The sequence below is a fragment of the Theropithecus gelada genome, chromosome 11 (genome assembly GCF_003255815.1).
Source record: "Theropithecus gelada isolate Dixy chromosome 11, Tgel_1.0, whole genome shotgun sequence".
Classification (NCBI taxonomy): Eukaryota; Metazoa; Chordata; class Mammalia; order Primates; family Cercopithecidae; genus Theropithecus; species Theropithecus gelada.
Genome location: NC_037679.1, coordinates 106,914,155 through 106,936,601, shown reverse-complemented (window position 1 = coordinate 106,936,601; position 22,447 = coordinate 106,914,155). Strand labels below are relative to the sequence as shown.

Genomic DNA, 22,447 nt, shown 5'->3' with positions numbered 1-22,447 from the left:
AAAAAAAAAAAAAAAAAAAATGGTCCCAGGTGGTGTCATTTCTGTTTGTTCTTTCATGGGAAGTTCTTTTTTGTCACCCTCAAGTTACAGGCCACAGAGAGAGAACTAGCTTAAAGCAGGGAAGAAGGCAGTGGGGTTATAGGCAGGATTTGTTTGGTCTGAGGACAGATAAGTCAAGGATGACGACATTCATAAAGATTCAGAGAGCTTAGCTGGATATAGTAGCACACACCTGTGGTCCTAGGTACTCAGGAGACTGTGAGATGGGAGGGTCACTTGAGTCCACGAGTTCAAGGTTGCAGTAAGCTATGATTGCACCACTACACACTCTTAAAAAAAATTAAATTTAAATTTAAAAAAACAAATTCAGGGAGCGGGAGCATCATTGGGCAGCAAAGGGCAGTGGAAAGAGTGCAGAACCGGGCCTCATGTGCCCAGGCTCTGAGACTCTGCTTCTTACCAACCTTGAGACCAAACCAAGGTCCTCAAGCCCTAGGAGCCTCCCTTTCCTCATCTTTAAATGCTGCTCATCACGTCCCTCCCTGCCTCCTCCTCAGATAAATGGAAGGTCTTACTCACTTCAGACTTCCTATCACACAGTGGTGCAGGTTTGGTATTAAAAAAACACTTGGCCTTTTGGTAAACTCATGAACTATAGCTAGAGCTGGAAGAATTAGGCTTTTCTTTTTCTTTCTTTTTTTTTTCTTTTTTTTTTTTGAGACGGAGTCTCGCTCTGTGGCCCAGGCTGGAGTGCAGTGGCCAGATCTCAGCTCACTGCAAGCTCCGCCTCCCGGGTTCACGCCATTCTCCTGCCTCAGCCTCCCGAGTAGCTGGGACTACAGGCGCCCGCCACCTCGCTCGGCTAGTTTTTTTGTATTTTTAGTAGAGACGGGGTTTCACCGTGTTAGCCAGGATGGTCTCGATCTCCTGACCTCGTGATCCGCCTGCCTCGGCCTCCCAAAGTGCTGAGATTACAGGCTTGAGCCACCGCGCCCGGCCGAATTAGGCTTTTCTAACTGATGATCCGGTTTGATGAGAATGTTGGATGAAAGTTGGTTCCCAAGAGACTGAGTGTGAAGGAGCCTTGTGTTAGGACACAAGGAATGAAGTCGAGCCAAGGATTCAGTTAATTCTGCCATGAAGGAAAGATAAGCATTTCATGTATCACAGCATCAGCCCCTTGAAAAAATAAATAAAAAGCCACTAGGAAGAGGATGTCAGAGCATCTGTTATAACTGCAGCACCAGCACCACCACCAATAATCATATACAAAGGATAGCTCATGAGTGTTTTCTATGTAGCATACCCTGTTCCAAGGACTTTATATAACATTTTTATAGAATCTTCAAAACAATCCTATGAGATAGACTTACTGTTATGACTGTCATTATTCTTCTTTAGTTCCATCAGGAAACAAAGCCAAAAAAAGGCAAAAAAGGTTAAAGAACACAAGTGAGAGAGCCAAGCAGTCCTTCTCCAGGGTCCATCCACTCAACATGAAACCCCTAAGTGTGAACCCTCCTAACACAGTTATGTCTGTGGTCATCAAAAAACAACTAGGTATCCAGCAAGTGCCTGCTCTTAGAGACAGGCACAGCTCATGTCTTCACAGAGCTTACAGGCTGGTTGAGGAGACAGCCATTAAACAAATACCTATGTCTGTGATGATCCTACAACAATATAAAGTTGTCTCAAGTGATCTCTTTTATTATGTCCAATTTTAAATATTGAATTCAGGCCAGATGTGGTGGCTCAGACCTGTAATCCCAGCACTTTGGGAGGCCCAGGTGGGAGGTTTGAGGCCAGGTATTTAAGACCAGCCTGGGCAAAATAAAAATTTTTTTGAAATAGTGAATTCAAGTTTGTAGAGAATCAAGCCTAAAGGGACTGTTGAAAAGAGTGAGCTGCCCAAGGTCACACAGGTAATACTGAAAGAGCAGAAACTGACTCGGAGCTAGTGAGCTTCTGACACCAGTGTGCTTCTCCTAAACACCCACTCGCTACCCATGCCTTCCACATCAACTTTAAATACACTCTTTTAAATCATAAACTTTTTCAATAACGGCCACCACTGAGAATTCCTCTTATTTATTTATTTAGTCTCGCTGTGTTGCCCAGGCTGGAGTACAGCGGCGTGATCTCAGCTCACTACAACCTCCACCTCCCGGGTTCAAGCAATTCTCTGGCCTCAGCCTCCCAAGTTGCTGGGATTACAGGCGCCCACCACCACGCTGGGCTAATTTTTGTATTTTTAGTAGAGATAGGGTTTCACCATGTTGGCCAGGTTAGTCTCGAACTCCTGACCTCAAGTGATCTGCCCATCTTGGCCTCCCAAAGTGCTGGGATTACAGGTGTGAGCCGCCGTACCTGGCCTCAGAATTCCTTTTTAAAGAGTGAAGAGCCTGTTTGCAAGCCGTGGGGTTTTCCTGTAGTCCTCATGTGCTGTTTCTGATTGACTCTTGGACACTAACGCAGCCCTTCCCTCCTTTGGCTTTCAGCCCGAGACAGTGATGGAGCTGAGGAGGATGTAGCATTAACTTCATTTGGTACTCCCATTCAGCCGCAGGTAAATGGACTCGCCTACATTCACCCAGGAGGGACCTAGCAAGCACTCCTTCCTTAGGACAGCCTCAGGCTTCATTTCTAATGGCTTTACTGACCTGAGAGAGGAGAGGCAGGGCAGGAGCATCCCTAAAGGCATGTGGAGCTTGAGCCACCCAGATTTAAGCCAGACCAGGTGGCGCAAGACAGCCTTCACCTGAACCTTCCCAGTCTTCATCACCAGCAACAATATAGCATTCTGATGCAAGTGCGTGTGTCTGGAAAGAAAGGGCAGCTTGAAGTTTTTGTGTGAAGGTGAAGAGCAGCAGGCTCACCGAATTTTGCCTCGGGGACAATACAGGATTGTAAATATGTCTGAGTGCGGGGTCTGCTTTTAGTAGCGATTGTCTGAACCTATCACCTGATCCCCACTGACTGCCTCTCTGAGTCCCTGTCTAGCTCCAGCAGCCCAGGCTGCCCTAAGAACTGGGCAGGGTCTGTCACCATCATCTGGATGCCCAGATGGATGAACAAATTTTAATCCTTTCAGGCAAAAACAGAGGGAGCACTGCTGAGTAGTTTAGGGGTAATTCACATTGGGGCTGTGAAGACTTGAAGACATACAAACCTAAATAGCCAGAAATATCACACTGGGACACAATTCTTACATTACGGGGATCAAAAGTAACTAAAATCATTTTTTCAATTAATTTATGAGGCCACTAACTAAGCTAATCCCTCTGGTATGTTATCTGAGAATTTGCCTTTTCCTAGAATGGCACATGGACCAGGCCATAGCTGTATCATGTGCTTTAATCAACCCTCAGGAGGGTATTTACATAATGAAAACATCTTTATTATCCCTCCAAGAGTTTCTTGATTCATTTCAATTTCCAGTGATCAGCTATTCAAGAACCTTGCTTGCAAAAAGATTCTTGTTCGTGGCTGAGGGATAGCCTGGTACAGGTAGGCTCAGTATGTTTCTTCTTTTGTTGTTGACAAACAGTTAAATGAAGGTGAGGTAATACTACTTTAAACATGACTTTAGGGCTGGGCACAGTGGTTCATGCCTGTAATCCCAGCACTTCGGGAGGCTGAAGTGGGCGGATCACTTGAGGTCAGGTGTTCAAGACCAGCCTGGCCAAAATGGTGAAACCCCATCTCTACTAAAAATACAAAATTATCTGAGCATGGTGGTGCATGCCTGTAATTCCAGTTACTCAGAAGGCTGAAGCAGGAGAACTGCTTGAACCTGTGAGGCAGAGATTGACGTGAGCCCAGATCGCACTACTGCACTCCAGCCTGGGTGACAGAGCGAGACTCTGTCTCCAAAAATAAAAATATAACTTTGGAGAGTATCTTTTCTTTTGTTGGTCAGGAAGTTGATGATGACATTTATTCCTTTCCAGACTGTTGATCCCACACAAGAGTGTTTCATCCCACGGGCCAAACTAAGCCCCCAGCAAGATGCAGGAGTATAAATCTACAGGAAACACGAGTAGAGAAAACCCAGCCGACCATCCTGGGTAGTATAGCCCTGATAGGCCACCAGGGCCCACAGAGTCACGCTGCCAATGAAGAGTCAGAACATCCCCTCTTCTGTTTCCTAACCCCTCCATCCACATGGACCCTCCACCAGAAGACCACCCTTTTGAGCATAATTACAATCTTGCTGGCCACCCTACCTTGACTGTGTCTCTTTCTTCATTCGTGCAACTGCAAAATTCCCTTTCTTAGCAACGCTAGAAAGAATTGGTGCCTCTTATTCACAGAACTAAAAGACCCTGTCTGGAGAAATTAAGGGTATTCTAATGTGACAAGGAGGTTAGTAGCAGCTTACTACTGGGTTACGTGTCTGGTCAATTTTTAAATTGTGCTAAAAAACACAGAACATAAACTTCACCATCTCAACCATGTTTAAGTGTACAGTTCAGTAGTGTTAATCATATTCACACTGTTGTGAATTCTCTAGAACTTTTTCATCTTGCAAAACTGAGATTCTCAATCCATCGAACAGCTCCCTCCAGCCCCTGACAGCCACCATTCTACTTCTGGTTTCCGTGAGTTTGACTACTTAGATACCTTATGTCATAGAATCATACAGTATTTGTCTTTTTGTCACTGGCTTATCTTTCCTAGCATAATGTCCTCAAGGTCCATGTCACATGTTGTAACATGTCACAGGATCTCCTTTTCTAGGGTTGAACAATATTCCATTGTATGTCTATACCACCTTTTCTTTATCTATTTATCTGTCAGTGGACATTTGGGATTGCTTTCACCTCTTGGCTATTGTGAATAGTGCTGCAATGAACATAGATGTGCAAAAATCTCTTTGAAATCCTGCTTTCAGTTATTTTGGTGTATATCCAGAAGAGGGATTGCTGGATCATATGATAATTCTATTTTTAATTTTTTGAGGAACTTCCACACTGTTTCCACAGTGGCTACAGCATTTTACACTCTCATCAACAATGCACAGAGTTCCACGTTCTCCACATCCTCACCAACATTTGTTATTTCCTGGAGTGTTTCTGTTTCTGGTTTACAGTGGTCATCCTAACAAGTGTGAGGTATCCAGTAATTTTTTTGTAAAGGAACTCAAAATACGACAGGCCCAGAATTGTCTATAAAAGTTAAAGCCGAATCCTCAGGGTCACCACTATTGGGCTGTTTAATGAACACAGACATTGCCATGGACTTGCAAGCTGGCAGGCTTCCTGTCCTGGTGCTACCTCCCTGTGACAGCTACTTGGGCAGCAGACATGGCTGAGGGCACGAACTGTTTGCTGAGCCAGTAACAGCAAAGGAAGAGCCACCCCAGCAGATGCTCATAAAGGATTTTACGTGGTGAACATAAAAAGCATAGTCTGCCTGTCTTGATGTCTCTAATGAGCTGGTGCCTCTGCGCTAATTGTCTTGCCTTTGTTCCTCATCAGCCCCACATTCTTCTCAATCCTTTCATCTGCCTTTAATACTTGTTTGTTATCTATTACAAGAATAAGAGGACCAGAGTCAGAGGTGTGCCTCCAGAAGGGTCCTGGGGTCTGAGTCAGCCCTCCCACCTTGCAGATGAGAGAACAGAACTTCGGAGAACAGAATGACTTACCCAAAGCCACACAGTCATTAGTGATGAGCCAGATTTTCTGACTCCTAGGCCTGTCTTCTTCCCCATCCACTAGGCTCCTCCATGCCCGTATTTCTGTATGAGCAAGTAAGGTGTGTTCCCCTTGAGAACCAATGAAATATTTCAGACCCATAAGTGTTGAGTGCCTGCTAACTGAAAGCCTTTTGAAAAATAACTACGGCTTTATACATGCAAGAGAGACTTTTTTATGGCCAATGGACAGCATGAGTTGTTCAATAGCAATAAATATTTCCTGAGATCTGCAAGGTACCAGGAACCATTCTAGGACTCAGTCCCAGACAAGGCGTACGACACTGCTTTAGCAGAGCTTGCATTTTTGTTGTGGAAGATCATACAATGCAGAGAATTTCAGGAACACAGTTCCTTTGTTTTTACAGATAGAGAGAAGGGACTTGCCCCATATAACGTGGCTTGTTAAGCACTAGAATCAAGACCAGAATCCAGGTTTCCAAACCCCTACCTAGTGCTCACCTCTACACAATGTTCCAACGTTTTCTTTTTTTTTTCTTTTTTTTTTTTTTTTTCTGAGAGGAGTCTTGCTCTGTCACCCAGGATGGAGTTCAGTGGTGTGATCTCGGCTCACTGCAACCTCCGCCTCCTGCCTCCTGGGTTCAAGTGATTCTCCTGCCTCAGCCTCCTGAGTAGCTGGGACTACAGGCGCCCACCACCACATCCAGCTAACTTTTTTTTTTTCCAGTAGAAATGGGGTTTCACCATGTTGGCCAGGCTGGTCTTGAACCCCTGACCTCAAGTGATCCACCCACCTCAGCATCCCAAAGTCCTAGGATTACAGGCATGAGCCACCGTGCCCAACCTGTTCCAACACTTTCATATATTTTTCTGCTGCACTAAAATTAGCTGCTCTTTTTCAAAATCTGTGCTATAAGCAATATCATCAGGACAACCCAGGACCTAGGTAAATGACCAAAACTTTTGACCTACTGCCCTTATTGATAATGAAAAACGGAGAAAAAATGTTCAAGCATTAAGGAATGCTTTGGTCTATAGATTAGGTGGCATCCACATGAAGACCCTAATTTGAGGGGTAGAAACAAGCCAGCAAACTTCCACCTGTTCTGAAAGAACACTATTATAACAGATCCTCCTGGTGTTTATCCTAATAATCGTAAAAATGATACCTTCAACATAATTTTGTTTTGTTTTGCAAGCAGGAGATGTTTCTGTAGAGTAGGTCAACAAATTTTTAAAAACCCATTGAAGCCACATACAAGGGCCTAATGTCGTCTCCCAAAACGTTTTTTTCTAAAATTGATGACGGTTAACATTGAACCTCTTTTTAGCAAACTGCCTCTGAAATTTACACCACAATTTTATCTAACTTTAGACTACATATTAGTTAGATTGGGGGGGTTGTAGGTTGCAAATGTCTCATTTAAGCTGTTTCAGGAATGAAGTTTGTTTTGTTTTGTTTTTTTGAGACGGAGTCTCACTCTGTCAGCCAGGCTGGAGTGCAGTGGCGTGATGTCATCTCACTGCAACCTCCATCTCCCGGGTTCAAGTGATTCTCCTGCCTCAGCCTCCTGAGTAGCTGGGACTACAGGTGCATGCCACCACACCCAGCTAATTTTTGTATTTTTAGTAGAGACAGAGTTTCACCATGTTGGCCAGGATGGTCTTGATCTCTTGACTTCATGATCCACCCGCCTCAGCATCCCAAAGTGCTGGGATTACAGGCGTGAGCCACCACGCCCAGCTTGGAGTTTTACTTTAAAGTTACATATGACAGGGAAACAAAACTTCCTCAGGATACACAGTACAGCCTCTCGGCTGGCCTGATGGAGAGTAAACAGTCAGGAACTGGGAGAGGCTTGCTGTCTCTCGCGGTCACTTCTACACTTACTCTGCTTCTTTTTGTGGGGATTTTCACTTATCTGCCCACCGCCAGCTGACTGATTCTCTCCCATGCCATAATTCAGCCCTTCTCTTAGGTTGAATCAGCCTGTGGATTGGTTACCCTTGGGTCCAGCACACACCACTGGTCCTCTCAGCTGTGCCTGGCTTGGTTATGTGGGACAGACTTGGTCACATCTACCTGCTTCCTCTGTGGGAAGCTGTGGACAAAGAGATGTTCTCTGGGGAGCAGGGGAAGCCATAACATGCACCATAAGAAACCAATACAGGAAAAATTAATCCTGAAAAATATAAAAACATAATTTTATAAAATTAAAGAATACTTTTTTTTGAGACAAAGTCTCACTCCATCACCCAGGCTAGAAGAGTGCAGTGGCTTACGCTATCCTCCCACCTCAGCCTCCCAAGTAGCTGGGACCACAAGTGCACCCCACTATGCCCAGCTAATTTGGTATTTTTTGTAGAGACAGGGTTTTGCTATGTTGCCCAGGCTGGTCTTAAACTTCTGGGCTCAAGCAATCCACCCGCTTTGGCCTCGCCTCCCAAAGTGCTGGGATGATAGGAAAGAGCCACCGCACCCAGGCTATGGAATACTTTTGTGAAAATACAATTGAATTTATTTCACGTTTATGCAGCAATTCACATAAAGCTAAAAACTGTGAACTCTCTAAGTAGAGATCCATGAGGAACCTGCTTTTAAAAATAGATTTTCCCAGGTACTCAGGAGGCAGGAGGATACCCTGAGCCCAGGAGTTCAAGGCTGCAGTGAGCTAGGATCATGCCACTGCACTCTAGCCTGGGTGACAGTGAGACCCTATCTAAATAAATAAATAAATAATAAAATAAAACATAAAACTATGTATGGTTAACATATTGTACTCAATTACTCAATTTGACAAGTATTATTTGAAGATCTAAACTCATTAATTTTTTTGTTGTTGCTGTTAATGGAGATGAGATGGCCGGGCATGGTGGCTCACACCTGAAATCCCGCACTTTAGGAGGCCAAGGCAGGTGGATCACTTGAAGTCAGGGGTTCAGGACCAGCCTGGCCAAGATGGTGAAACCCTGTCTCTACTAAAAATACAAAAAAAATAGCCGGGTGTGTTGGTGGGTGCCATAATCCCAGCTACTCAGGAGGCTGAGACAGGAGAATCGCCTGAACCCAGAAGGTGGAGGTTGCAGTGAGCCACGATAACACCACTGCACTCCAGCCTGAACAACAAAGCGAGACTCTGTCTCAAAAAAAAAAAAAAAAAAGATAGAGATGAGATTTCACCATGTTGCCCAGGCTGATCTTGAACTCCTGGGCTCAAGCAATCCTCCTGCCTCAGCTTCCCAAAGTGCTGGGATTATAGACGTGAGCCATCATGCCCAACCATCTAAGCTCATTTACTTATATGTAATAGGTTACATAATTTGATAGGTACATATTCTCTAAAATATTTTGTTTTTAATTTTTCTTCTGGGTGGCTCACTTCATCTTGCATCTTAAATATTTTAGATAGTATCTCTCTGATTTTATTTACTTTATCCAAAAGAAAAGGTATCAATTAAAATTTTTATTTTAAAACGCCTGCCTGGTATAATGTAGCCAGTTAGCTCAGCTGGTTAGAGCATACTGCTAACAAAATACTTGCCTGGGTAGAGTTAATATATCCTTCGTCTTGATGATATCAATATTTTCCTGATCCAAAGAACATCAAAGATTTATTTCCCTCCATATTAAATTTCACGATCATCCCATAAACTTAAAAGGCTTAGAGTAATACGTATTTTATATCCGCCAACTTCGTGCCTTCTTCTTCTTTGTTTTCTTCCTCCACAATCAATTCAAGATCTATCTTTTCCTGGAAACTTTCTCTGATGATCTAGGAGACACGGCTGTCATAAACTAAGCCCAACCTAAGTTATGGCAGAATGATATAAACCAGATACTTCTGTGACTGTGGCATCCTCCTCAGATTAAACATAATCACCTATTTTAAAAGAACACAATTAGTGAGAATTAAACTAGAAAAGAGCTTTCCAGTTTCCTTGGCCCAAAGCCTAATATTTTGCACTTGGGGGAGGTGCTTCTCAATGAACGCAGTGGCCGTATGGAGACCTGAACCTCTGAGAAAATGCACCTGACGTCTGAATAAAGGCAGACTTTTCCTGGAGCTGTTAAAAATGTCTTAATGGCTCAGGCCTTTAAGAGATCATATCTGCCACTCTTCCTCAAAGATAGCTTATTTAGAATTAAGTGTGGAGTCCTGATAGGTAAACAACGACAAGAAAGGGGCCCTGGGTTGGGGTGGGGGGCAGGTGGGGAATATCAATGAATGAATGATTGTTGTGAGAGATAGCTAATCACAAACAACCCGCGGGCACAAGGACCTGCTGGGGGACCTCCTTCTGCACATAGTCCCCTCCAGCAAGACCCTATAAAACTTCCCTCCAGCCCCTCCCTCTCTGCAGACAGATCCTTTTCTGCTGTGCTGCCCGTTGCAGCCTTGCAAAGTATTTTCATTCCTTCTCAATAAATCTGCCTTCGTTTATTTACAACTGTCTTGATAAATTTGTTTACTACCCACGCCATTGGCCCCAGATAGTCACTACCTGTGACATTAAGTTTGTCGAGTAACATATATCAGAACTTATTTATTTAAAGGATTTCAAAGTGTTTACATCAGGAGGCACAAAATTGCAACCATTGTTAAAGTATGATTAAAATGCCTTTCTTGGGGCTGCCTTCAGGAATGTCTCAAGAAAATCTGTGCGACTGGATTACTGTGATGATGTGACCTGAGAAACCAAAACAGACACCCCTTTATCAACTCAGACAGACCCTGAAGGTAAAGAAACCGAAGTGTTACCTAGAGGTCGAGGATTCGGGGCCCAGGTGGCATGGCAAATTTCTAAATTTCTACAAGCAAAATCGCACTTTCACTAAACTCCCTAACAATAGAAGCTATCAGGCAGATTATCTGAACTCTGGTTTACAACCCAGACCACTCCAACTCTGTTGGACAGAGGATCAATCTTACAAACAGTCTCTTTTCTGACAAACAACTGCAAACCTTAAGCCAATTTCAGCCGGCTTGTAGAGGCCGCGCATAAACTGTCTTTGTGTCATAGAGTTCACCTTTTGACATAAAGAGCCAAATTCTACCTCATTTTAATGTTAAAACCCCACCCCAAAGTGCACAGGGGATGTATGTTACATATATATTTACCCATTGCTCAAGCACTAGGCATCCTTCATAAATATGTATAGCTAGGCTGGGCACGGTGGCTCACGCCTGTAATGCCAGCACTCTGGGAGGCCGAGGCGGGTGGATCACGAGGTCAGGAGATTGAGACCATCCTGGCTAACATGGTGAAACCCCATCTCTACTAAAAATACAAAAAATTAGGTGGGTGTGGTGGCGGGCGCCTATAGTCCCAGCTTCTTGGGAGGCTGAGGCAGGAGAATGGTGTGAACCCGGGAACCAGAGCTTGCAGTGAGCCGAGATTGTGCCACTGCACTCCAGCCTGGGCAACAGAGCAAGACTCCATCTAAAAAAAAAAAAAAAGCTGTATATATATATATACAGCTTTTCCCCCAAACCTGCTGAATATGTATGACTCTAGTGTGTAACACAGACCCTGCGAGGCGTAAAACCCAACCATCCTTTCCCTCTTTGAACAGAAAGCACCTTTGATACACACTGGACACTTTCTCTTTCCAGCTTGCAAAGCAATATCGCCAGTAAAAGTCTTCTTTCTACCTTTTAGCCATCGTGGTGGTCAGCAATAACCAAACTGTTGGATCAGAGAGGCAAGCACAATGACAATTTCTAATATTCACCTGAATCGTCACTAAAAGAGCTTCCAAGTACACTTTGGAAGTGCCATTGAATATCTTTTCTGGGTTTTTCTTTTTTGTTGTTGTTGCTTTGTTTTGTTTTGTTTTTGTTTTTGTTTTTTGTTTTTGTTTTTGTTTATTTTTGAGACTTATTTTTGAGACTTATTGCAAGCTGCGCCTCCCGGGTTCACGCCATTCTTCTGCCTCAGCCTTCTGAGTAGCTGGGACTACAGGTGCCCACCACCACACCCAGCTAATTTTTTTGTATTTTTAGTAGAGACAGGGTTTCACCTTGTTAGCCAGGATGGTCTCGATCTCCTGACTTCAAGTGATCCGCTCGCCTTGGCCTCCCAAAGTGGTGGGATTACAGGTGCAAGTGCTATAGAACTTGAATCGCATTTAGTATCTACTTAAATCAAGTCTAGGTTTGGCAAATGATACGGTTCTTGAGGTAACTGTGTCATCATAGGATTCAAGATCAACTAAACTGCAGGAATTTCAGTTGCATCTATTATTGCCCACTAATTGTGAGATGATGGCAAATATGCTACAACATACATACAGAGGAAGCTATCCATAGAATTGTACAGATATTCCAACTTGTAGAACTGACATAATTTTTCACTCACTCACATGTTCTTTATATGATATAAATGCACTGAGGGAGCACATTATGCTTTTTTAACTACTTTCTATTTTATTTATGCATTTCTTAGAGACAGGGTCTCACTATGTCACACAGGATAGAGTACAGTGATGCAGTCATAGCTCACTGCAGCCTCAGACTCCTGGGCTCAAGCATCCTCCCACCTCAGCCTCTTAAATAGCTGGGACTACACACAGGTGCACACAACCACACCTGGCAATTTTTTTTTAAGAGACAGGGTCTTGCTATGTTGCCCGGGCTGGTCTTGAATTCTTGGCCTCAAGCAATCCTCCCACCTCAGCCTCCCAAAGTGCTGGGATTAGAGGCATGAGGTGCCACGCCTAGCCTAAAATAACTTTTTAATGTGCAAGTCACCCCTTAACTATTCTGTTTTAAGAGTTTGAAAATGTGCACATCTTCCTAAAACAAGACCCACCTACATGTATTGAGGGGGCTGAACTTTTTAAAGTATATGCTACAAATGGAACATTTTTTTTGTAGTTTCCACCTAGGCTTTATTGGTATGTAGAAGAAACTTGTGTAGACTTTATCTGCAACTAATTTTTAAATTTCTCAATGTTTGGCCAGACGTGGTGGCTCACACCTGTAATCCCAGCACTTTGGGAGGCCGAGGTGGGTGGATCACGAGATCAGGAGTTCAAAACCAGCCTGTCCAAGATGGTGAAACCCCGTCTCTACTAAAAATACAAAGTTAGCCAGGCGCGGTGGCAGGTGACTGTAATCCCAACTACTTGGGAGGCTGAAGCAGGAGAATTGCTTGAACTCAGTGTGGCGGAGGTTGCAGTGAGCCGAGATCACACCACTGCACTCCAGCCTGGGCAGCAGAGTGAGACTCCATCTCAAAAAAAAAAAAAAAAATTATCAACGTTTAATTCAGTGGCATTAATCAGAGGACAATTTATCTCTAGAAAAACTGAGGTTTTCAATTTTGGTTTGAGTATATATAGCTGGTCAGATTAAAAGAATGTTTGCTGACCAGGCGTGGTGGCTCAGCCTGTAATCCTAGCACTTTGGGAGGTCGAGGAGGGTGGATCGCCAGAGGTCAGGAGTTCAAGACCAGCCTGGCCAACATGGCAAAACCCCATCTCTACTAAAAATACAAACATCAGTTAGGCATGGTGGCAGAAGCCTGTAATCCCAGCTACTTGGGAGGCTGAGGCAGAAGAATCGCTTGAACCCAGGGACAGAGGTTGCAGTGAGCTGAGATCATGCCACTATACTCCAGCCTGGGCAAAAAGGCAAGGTCGATTAAAAAAAAAAAAAATCTTCACTGTGGCACTGCTATAATTAGAGTTTTGTTTTAAAAGCAAATGAAAAGAAATGAGTATACACCTAAAGCAGAATAAGATCTTAGATCATAAGGGTCCGATGATGACCCTGTGATGAGATGCCTGATCTTTTACGGTAACAACAATTTTTTTAAATAGTGCTTTCTACTTTATAGCACTTTACAATTTACAAATAATTTTCACATCCACTATCCCATTCGATCCATTGGATGGATTACCCAATGCTTTTCAATTATGAAATACACAGACACACACACATAGAGACATACATGTATATTATAATATATATTTTACTAAGATGCTAAGACTCTCACCTAATAAACTGCATTTGGGCCACTATTGCTCTGCTGTTTTTTACAGCGTAATCTGAGCCACCTCTATAACATAAAATAGACACATACCCCATGAGAATCTTTATTTACTGGCAGAGATGTCACTGCATGATTTTCAAAAAAGACTGTGCTTTTGGTTTTTAGCTGCAGTTGTTGCTGCCGTGTCCTGCTGTTGACAACTCATTTTTCTAGACACCAAAACAACTAGTAGGGGTGGTTATTTAGAAAATTAGGAAAATCTGTCAACTTTATGGAACGTGTCACTGTGGTAGTCATAAGTGCTGTTTTCCAAATATTTCCAAACTCTCTTGTCTTCCGGGTACACTGCCAGTTTGCACTTTTGCCCCTTTTGAGGTTGTGGGGGATGATAACGCTAATTCTGCCCTAAAAGTTGTGAGTAGAAATGATGTCACTTCCAAGTCCCAAGCAGTTAATCGTTGATGCAAGACCCTTGTGGGCTTTTTCCTTCCTCCCATGGTGGTAAGCAGTATTCCACATGGCAACTGCCGCATTCATCTGGGTCCCCTGATGGATGCGCAAGAAATAAAGCTTTGTTGTTTTATGCCACTGAGACTTGGGACTGTTTGTTACATCAGCTGACCCAGCCCATCCTGACTGACATAGCCACTGAACCAGTCCTTTGGTATCCTGAGGTAAAGCAAGGAGTTACTTGTCTGAACACTTTACTTTACCATCTGTTATTCTAGTGCTCTTCAAAGACATTCTTAGATCAAAGAAGAACTGCCCTGCTCTTGACTGATGCATGCCAGACTGCTCTGCCAGCCATGTGGCTCCACGCTTGTCCACATAATTACAATTCACAGAGATAGTTTGCTTCCATCATAAAAGCATGTAGAAGGTCACCCCACATGCAGCAGAGGGCTGGTCTAAGGTGGAGCCCTCGAAGTGTGGCCTCCGGACCTGGGCCTGGTCGGCTGATGGTTTGTCACTAGTCTGCCACAAAGTAAGTACAGAACTCAAGAGTAAGCACTTAGAATCTTCTGTCTCCCAGACAAAAAGCAATTCTGTCTAAGAGACTGAGAGCAAAATAGACTTCACGAAGGAGGTCAAAAGCTCAAACTCTGTCTTACACGGGGTTGGTGGGGGGTAGAAATTCACTGAGCAGATGATGTCCAGAATGGTACTCAGAACAGCCACACACAGGGAGTCTCTGTGTGAGTTAGAAACATGTGCCCCCTCTGAGTGGATGAATTTCAAAATGTGCCCCCACCCCAAAGGATGCGACCTCAGGCCACGGTCCAGGGCTTGGCCAGCAGTGAGGCTGGATTCCAACCCCACCCCAACCATCTCAGCTGGGTACCTTTGTGCAGTGTAAAAAACCCAAACTAGTCAACTGACTGCATTGGCCCAGGTAGGCAGGTCAGAAAAGTCTGTCTGAAGGTGAGGTTGCAAGGAAAACCAAGGCTCATTCAGCGAGCTGCAAGACCTCCTTATGCTGGAGCAGAGATAGACAAAGAGAGAAGCAATGGGAGAGGCTGGCTCTGACCCACAGGGCTTCCATCCCAAAAGGAGGAATCTAGACGTGGTCTGTGTGTGAAGAGCACTGGAAGGACAGGCCTGATCATCAGTGAGCACTGCTGTGCCAGGCCCTCTTGGAGCGCGAAGCAGAAGCAAACATGTGTGTCCCTATGTGCACTTACCAAAAGATCCTCCCATGCTTTGAACCAAGTGGAAAAAGCTCATTTAAAAGTCTCCAATCAAAAAATATTAAGCCTCAGCCGGGTGCAATGTCTCACGCCTATAATCCCAGCAATTTGGGAGGCAGAGGCAGGTGGATAACTTGAGGTCAGAAGTTTGAGACCTCGGGTCAATGTGGGTAAACCCCATCTCTACTAAAAATACAAAAAAACTAGCCGGGCGTGGTGGCATGCGCCTGTAATCCCAGACACTTGGGAGGCTGAGGCAGGAGATCCGCTTAAACCTGGGAGGCAGAGGTTGCAATGAGCCAAGATCTCACCATTGCATTCAAGCCTGGGCAACAGAGTAAGACTCCACCTGAAAACAATAAAAATTAAAAATTTATATATATATATAAAGCCTCCTTCCCCCATCTCCCTTTCTTCTCTCTTTTAAAACAAAAACAAAAATAAAAAGGCCAGGTACAGTGGTTCACACTTGTAATCCCAACACTTTTGGAGGCCAAGGCAGGATGACTTGAGCCCAGGAGTTCAAGACCAGCCTGGGCAACACAGCAAGACCCATCTCTACCAAAAAAAAAACAAAAATTATCTAATAAAAATATCCAAGAGGCTGGGCGTGGTGGCTCATGCCTGTAATCCCAGCACTTTAGGAGGTTAAGACAGAAGGATTGCTTGAATCCAAGAGTTCAAGATCAGCCTAGGCAACATAGCAAGACCCCCATCTCTACTAAACATCAAAAAAATTAGCTGGGCGTGGTAGCACATACCTGTGAACTCAGCTACTCAGACAGCTAAGGCAGGAGGATTGCTTGAGCCCAGGTGGTCAAGACTGCAGTGAGCTGTGATCGCACCGCTGCACTCCAGCCTGGCAAAAAAGCAAGACCCTGTCTCAAATATTTTTTTAATAAATTTTTTAGAAAGTACCAAAGAATGGCGGTACACACCCGTAGTTCCAACTACTTAGGAGGCTGAGGTGGGAGAATTGATGTGGCTTGAGAGGTTGAGGCAACAGTGAGCCATGATGGTGCCACTGCACTTTAGGCTGGGCAGCAGAGCAAGACGCTGTCTCAAAAAAATTTTTTAAGCCCTCCCTTTCTTTCATCTCCCTTTCTTCCCTCTCAAAATACAAACAAACTATATCTATAGATAGATAGATAGATAGATAGATAGATAGATAGATAGATAGATATGTGTGTGTGTGTGTGTGTGTGTGTGTGTAGCCTTTCATTGCCAAATCTGTTTGTACCCCATTGTCAACCCTCGCAGATCCATGTCAGGGACAGGGCACCCACGAAAGCCCAGGATCCGAAGCCTGATTGGAAACGGCTCCTCTCTTGCAACAACACAGGGTCGTAAAACAAACCAAACCGCCTGGTGTTATAAGATTTTGATATGCTGTTTATCATGGGCTTTTTGGTATTGATTTTGTTTTTAAAAATATTGCGGTAAGGCAGGAGAGACTGAGGCAAGTATCAGAGCAGGAATGAAAGTTGATTAAAAGGCTTTAGAGCAGGAATGAAAGGAAGTGAAGTACACTTGGAAGAGGCCACGCGGGCGACTTGAGAGATCAAGCGGACAGTCTTACCTTTGACTTAGGGTTTTATAAGTCATGAAGCACAAGACATGCTTCCGGAGTCTTGTGTTCCTTCTCCTCTGACTCTTCCCTTGGCGTGGCCTGTCCACCCACGCAGCGGCCTGCCAGCACCTGGGAAGGGCGCATGCGCAGTGTGTGGCCTGCCAACGCCTGGGAGGGAGCATGCGCAGTGTGTGGCCTGCCAGCACCTGGGAGGGGAGCATGCGCAGTGTGTTTCTACGCATGCAGGAGTTGTACACATGCTCACGTGAGGCGTTCTTCCCTTATCAGTCGAATGTCCCTAGAAGGTCATATACCAGTTAAACTCTGCCATTCTGCCTCTTAGTGGTCATGCTTGAGCCCACTCCCCCAACTCCTAAGATCTTACCGGGAAGCTGCTTATCACCCGTTTCAGGTGTTTTCTATCTACTGGGAGCTTGTCTTTCCCTGGCGCCGGCTGTGACCAATTATTATTTTAGAGCAACAGACTAACAGCCGCCCGACCATCACCTGATGGTCACCTGAGGTTCCTGGTATTGGACCAGACCCTCTTCCGCCCCGCTCATACCTGACAGCGACCTACTGTAACATCCCTAGGCAGATGAAGATGAGAGTGTGGAGTTCCAACAGAGGCAGACATTAGGGGATGAGCTGAAAGGTGGAGGTGGAAGTTGTGCAGGGAGATGAGATTGCACTGGGTACGTAAGAAGAGAGCCTCAGCAGGCTTCGTGGTGGAGCAGGCTGTCCCATCTCCAACCAAGCTCCCCCTACGCCTCTGTCTCCATATGGAGTTCTGCTGTTAACCCTGAGCATCTCCAGCAAGATCCCTACGGGGAGGGGGAACTAATCTGAGTACTGTTTGCAGAACCACACACGACAGCTCTGAATGAATAAGCCAAGAGAACACCCTGATTCTTCCTGCGGATTTGGATTCCCAGGCCGGGAAGGAGCTGTTGGAGCCTGCGTGGAAGATTAGTGGATCTGCAAAAACACAATGTGGGTGACTGGCCGACGCCTCGTCCCGACCCCGTCCAAGCAGAAGAATCGCCAGGATACTTGTTCCAGATACAAATTCTTGGGCCCTGACTCAGATCGACTAAATCAGAACCTCCAGGAGGCCTCAAAACACTGCATTTTTAACAAATTCTCATGTGATTTTTAACACAGTATAAGTTTAGGAAGCGCTGCTCTGTTGACAGCGAAAGGCTCTGGTCTGATTTGTAGCAGACTGTCCAGGCTTTCCCAATTTGGTGCAAAAAGGGAGAAAGTGATTGGCTTGAGAAGGCAGAATCAATGGAAAGAGTTTGTGAATTATTTCTGCCCCTGGGAACTTTCGTCTTTCACTTTTCATCTTCTTCCCCACCCCCACCTCTTTGGGGTATAATGTCCCCCATGCCGCGGTTCCACATCTGCTCTGACCTGGGGTTCCCACCCAGCCTTCATCCAGGACACACTCACCCTGTTTGTGTAAGAGAAAACATTGCCAAAAGCAGCTTATGCCTGAAAATTCAAGAAGACAAATTCTCCCTGAGCCTATTTCCTGGCATTCTCATCTGTTTCCAGTTTGGTGTATATCATCTGAAGGGTCCTTGTTCATCCATTTTGGTTCAAGTCAGTTTAGGAAAAAAAATGCACTTTACGCTGGGCACAGTGACTCATGCCTGTAATCCCAGCACTTTGGGAGGCCGAGGCATATGGATCACTTGAGGTCAGGAGTTTGAGACCAGCCTGGCCAACATGGTGAAACCCCATCTCTACTAAAAATACGAAATTAGCCAGGCATGGTGGGGGGCACCTGAAGCTACCTGAAAGGCTGAGGCAGGAGAATCACTTGAACCCAGAAGGTGGAGGTTGCAGTGAGCCAAGATCACACCACTGCACTCAGCTTGGGTAACAGAGTGAAACTTCGTCTCAAAAAAAAATTTTTCTAAAGAAAGAAGAGAAATGCATTTGGAAAACAATGCAATCGATCTTTGGGGAAAATCCATCTAAAATGCTTCTCTTATTGTTTTTTGGGGTTTTTTTTGTTTTGTTTAGCTTTGGGGTATGCTTTTCTCTTTTCTCATATTTACAGTTTGTTCTTGTGTGGTTCTCCTAGGAAACAGCACTTTCCCAGGCTTGACAAAGAAAAGCCTCAGGGAAATAAACGGGGATATGATGAAATGTATTCAGCCCAAGAAGTAAAAAATTCCTTTCCTTTCTTCCAAGCCTGAGGCTTGTAAGTTGCTTTTATCACACTGGATTTAAGTGTTCTTATATGGAAACAAACACACACAAAAATCTGATGGTTGATCAGCTGGAATTCATCAAAATTATTTGAAGACAAATTGTCATTCAAGACACCAGAATAGACAAGAGAGGAACCTGAGAGCTGTGTTCTGTAAGGGAAAGACCATCATTCTAATTAGCCTGTGACAAAAAAAAAAAACAAAAAAACAAAAAAAACACCCTTCTCCCAAAAAGTTTATTCATTTTAGCCATGTATACAGGCACTGTCCTAAGCTCAGGGAATACTGGGAAAAACAGAACAAGTTTCTGTCCTTCTAAGACTATATAATAGTGAGAGAAAAACACACAAACCAACAAATAAATCTAAATTTAAAATTTCAGTACCCTGAAGACTTACCCAGCCAGAGCAGCCCAGCATTAAACTGCCTGCTCCGGCCGGGCGCGGTGGCTCGCACCTGTAATCCCAGCACTTTGGGAGACTGAGGTGAGCAGATCATTTGAGGTCAAGAGTTGGAGACCAGCCTGGCCAACATAGTGAAACCCCGTCTCTACTAAAAATACAAAATTAGCCGGGCATGGTGGCTCGCGCCTGTAATCCCAGCTACTCAGGAGGCTGAGGCAAGAGAATCTCTTGAACCTGGGAGGTGGAGGTTGCAGTGAGCTGAGATCACACCACTGCACTTCAGCCTGAGCAATAGAAAGAGACTTGGTCTCAAAAAATAATAATAATAATAAATTTAAAACTACCTGCTTATATCTGAGCCAGCTTGTAGTCCCAGCTACTGGGGAGGCGAGGCGGGATGACTGAGCCCAGGAGTTCAAGATCAGCCTGGGCAACGTAGTGAGAACCCGTCTGTACAAAAGATAAAAGGTAAATAAAAATGAAAGATCATGAAAATCAAGGTCACAGGGATGGATCACTCACTGTGAGCTGGGACAGTTGGTGACATGCACTGCTTTTCAGCTACACAATCGACAACCTTGTTTTGCTACTGATTTGAATGGAAATCAGTAGCAAAATTTTATCTGGCATGACAATGTGCACATACACATACAGTGATAGGATGCAAGGGCACTGGTTTCATCTCACATGTAGAAATGACTCTCTATACCTTATGCTTACAGCCAATTTGTGTATACAGCAGTGGACGTGGATGTGGGTGGATGTGTGGGTGTGTCTGTACACACAGCCACTAGCAGATATCCTGCACATACCAGGAATTTCTGAGATTCTCACAGACCACTGAAGAAGATGTCTGGGGAGCATGAAAGCTTCTCTACAGTCAGGCATGGTGGCTCACACCTGTAATCTCAGCACTTTGGGAGGCCAAGGCGGGAGGATTGCTTGAGCTTGGGAGTTCGAGACCAGCCTGGACAACATAGAGAGACCACCCCCATCTCTACAAAAAATCAAAAAAAGCTAGGTGTGATGGTAAACACTTGTAATCCAAGTTACTCAGAAGGCTAGTGCCCAGCCTAGGTGACAAGGCAAGACGAAAGAAAGAGAGAAAGAGAGAAAGAAAAAGAAAGAAAGAAAGAAAGAAAGAAAGAAAGAAAGAAAGAAAGAAAGAAAGAAAGAAAGAAAGAAAGAAAAGAAAGAGAAAAGAAAGAGAAGAGAAGGAGATGAAGGAAGGGAGGAAAGAGAGAGAGAAAGAAAGAAAGAAAGAGAAAGAAGGAGAGGAAGGAAGGAGAAAGAGAAAGAAAGAAAGAAAGAAACAAACAAACAAACAAACAAACAAACCTCTCCATTTTCAGAATATATAAACAGCCATTTTTCTTTCTAAACTCTAGTTTTCTTTTAAAGTTAAATGCAACAGACAGGCATGTAGACTCTAGCCCTGATGACCAGGGAAAAATATACAGTACCAATTCATTGTTTCTGGCACTGCCACCAGGTTTGTCAGAGAAAGGAAAGTACAGAGGACCTAGCCAGGGCCTTGGGGGTGGGGAGGGGATGGCCAACATAATCAAAAGAACCACCTCGGAGCATGCCAGGTTCTGTGCTTTTAGGAGGCCACTCCTTCTCACCTTGTCACCCATCTTTCATGAAGCCGGGGCATTCTGGAAACGTAGAGGAAAAACTGGAAGGACGCTCTATGATGAGGTCAAACCCATATGCCCAATTTCACACACAGGTCGTGACCCTTTGTGTGAATCGTAACTTAATATTTTCCTGAATTCTGTTTTTCTTAACTGTTTTTTTTTTTTTTTTTTTGAGACGGAGTCTCACTCTGTTGCCCAGGCTGGAGTGCAATGGCACAATCTCATCTCACTGCAACCTTCGCTTCCCGGGTTCAAGTGATTCTCCTGCCTCAGCCTCCTGAGTAGTTGGGATTACAGGCGCGCACTACCACGCCTGACTAATTTTTTGTATTTTTAGTAGAGACAAGGTTTCATCATGTTGGTCAGGTTGGTCTTGAACTCCTGACCTCGTGATCTGCCCACCTCGGCCTCCCAAAGTGCTGGGATTACAGGTATGAGCCACTGCACCTGGCCAAATTCCTGATTCTTAAGTCCTTAATTTTAACTTTAGTTAAATTAACATTCTTTTATCTTCATTACTTTGCCAGGCCTCTGATTTTACAACTCTTCCTCCTACTTATCAGCTCTCACTCCCCATCCCCTCACCCTCACTCTGATGCTTTCTTCCCAAGGAAGCCCTGGCACCCCACCCCTTCCTCTCCCTCCCTCTAGTTCAGTACAGTCAGATGCTCCCTTGGACCCTCATTCTGGCTCCCAAGTATCCAGAGGTCATAGGCTTGTGACTCAGATGACTAAACTCGTGCTACCCAAGTACAACGCACACGCCTTTTTGATTTTGCTGAGTAACACGAATCATGGGGTTCTTTCTTATGCAATTAATCACCCTCAAAGACAACATGGACTAGTTTTATTTTTTTCTTAAAAAGACAGTAGTTTTTGACTACATGTATCTGAGGTGGGAGAACACAGTGGTTACAAAATTCAAGTGCCTTTGCAAAGCATTTTAGATCATCACCATGTCCACAATAAAGTCATGTTAACATAGCATGAGCTGGCTGGGCGCAGTGGCTCACGCCTGTAATCCCAGCACTTTGGGAGGCCGAGGTGGGGGATCATGACGTGAGAAGATCGAGACCAGCCTGGCTAACACGATGAAACCCCATCTCTTCTAAAAATACAAAAATTAGCCAGGCGTGGTGGCGGGCGCCTGTAGTCCCAGCTACTTGGGAGGCTGAGGCAGGAGAATGGCGTGAACCCGGGAGGCGGAGCTTGCAGTGAGCCAAGAGCATGCCACTGCACGCGTGGACGACAGAGTGAGACTCT

The 22,447-nt window shown here is 44.6% G+C and overlaps 1 protein-coding gene across 2 annotated transcripts in view; it reads left to right on the top strand.

Annotated features, from left to right (window-relative positions):
- Positions 1 to 4,086, top strand: part of GPRC5D (G protein-coupled receptor class C group 5 member D) — a 12,281-nt gene extending 8,195 nt beyond the window's left edge. For both annotated transcript variants that reach the window (XM_025402972.1, XM_025402971.1), the window contains 2 exons: positions 2,499 to 2,566; positions 3,951 to 4,086. In XM_025402972.1, the coding sequence (XP_025258757.1) occupies positions 2,499 to 2,566; positions 3,951 to 4,022 (140 nt within the window). In that variant the 3' untranslated portion in view covers positions 4,023 to 4,086. The remainder of the gene's footprint in view (positions 1 to 2,498; positions 2,567 to 3,950) is intronic.
- Positions 4,087 to 22,447: the final 18,361 nt, after the last annotated feature.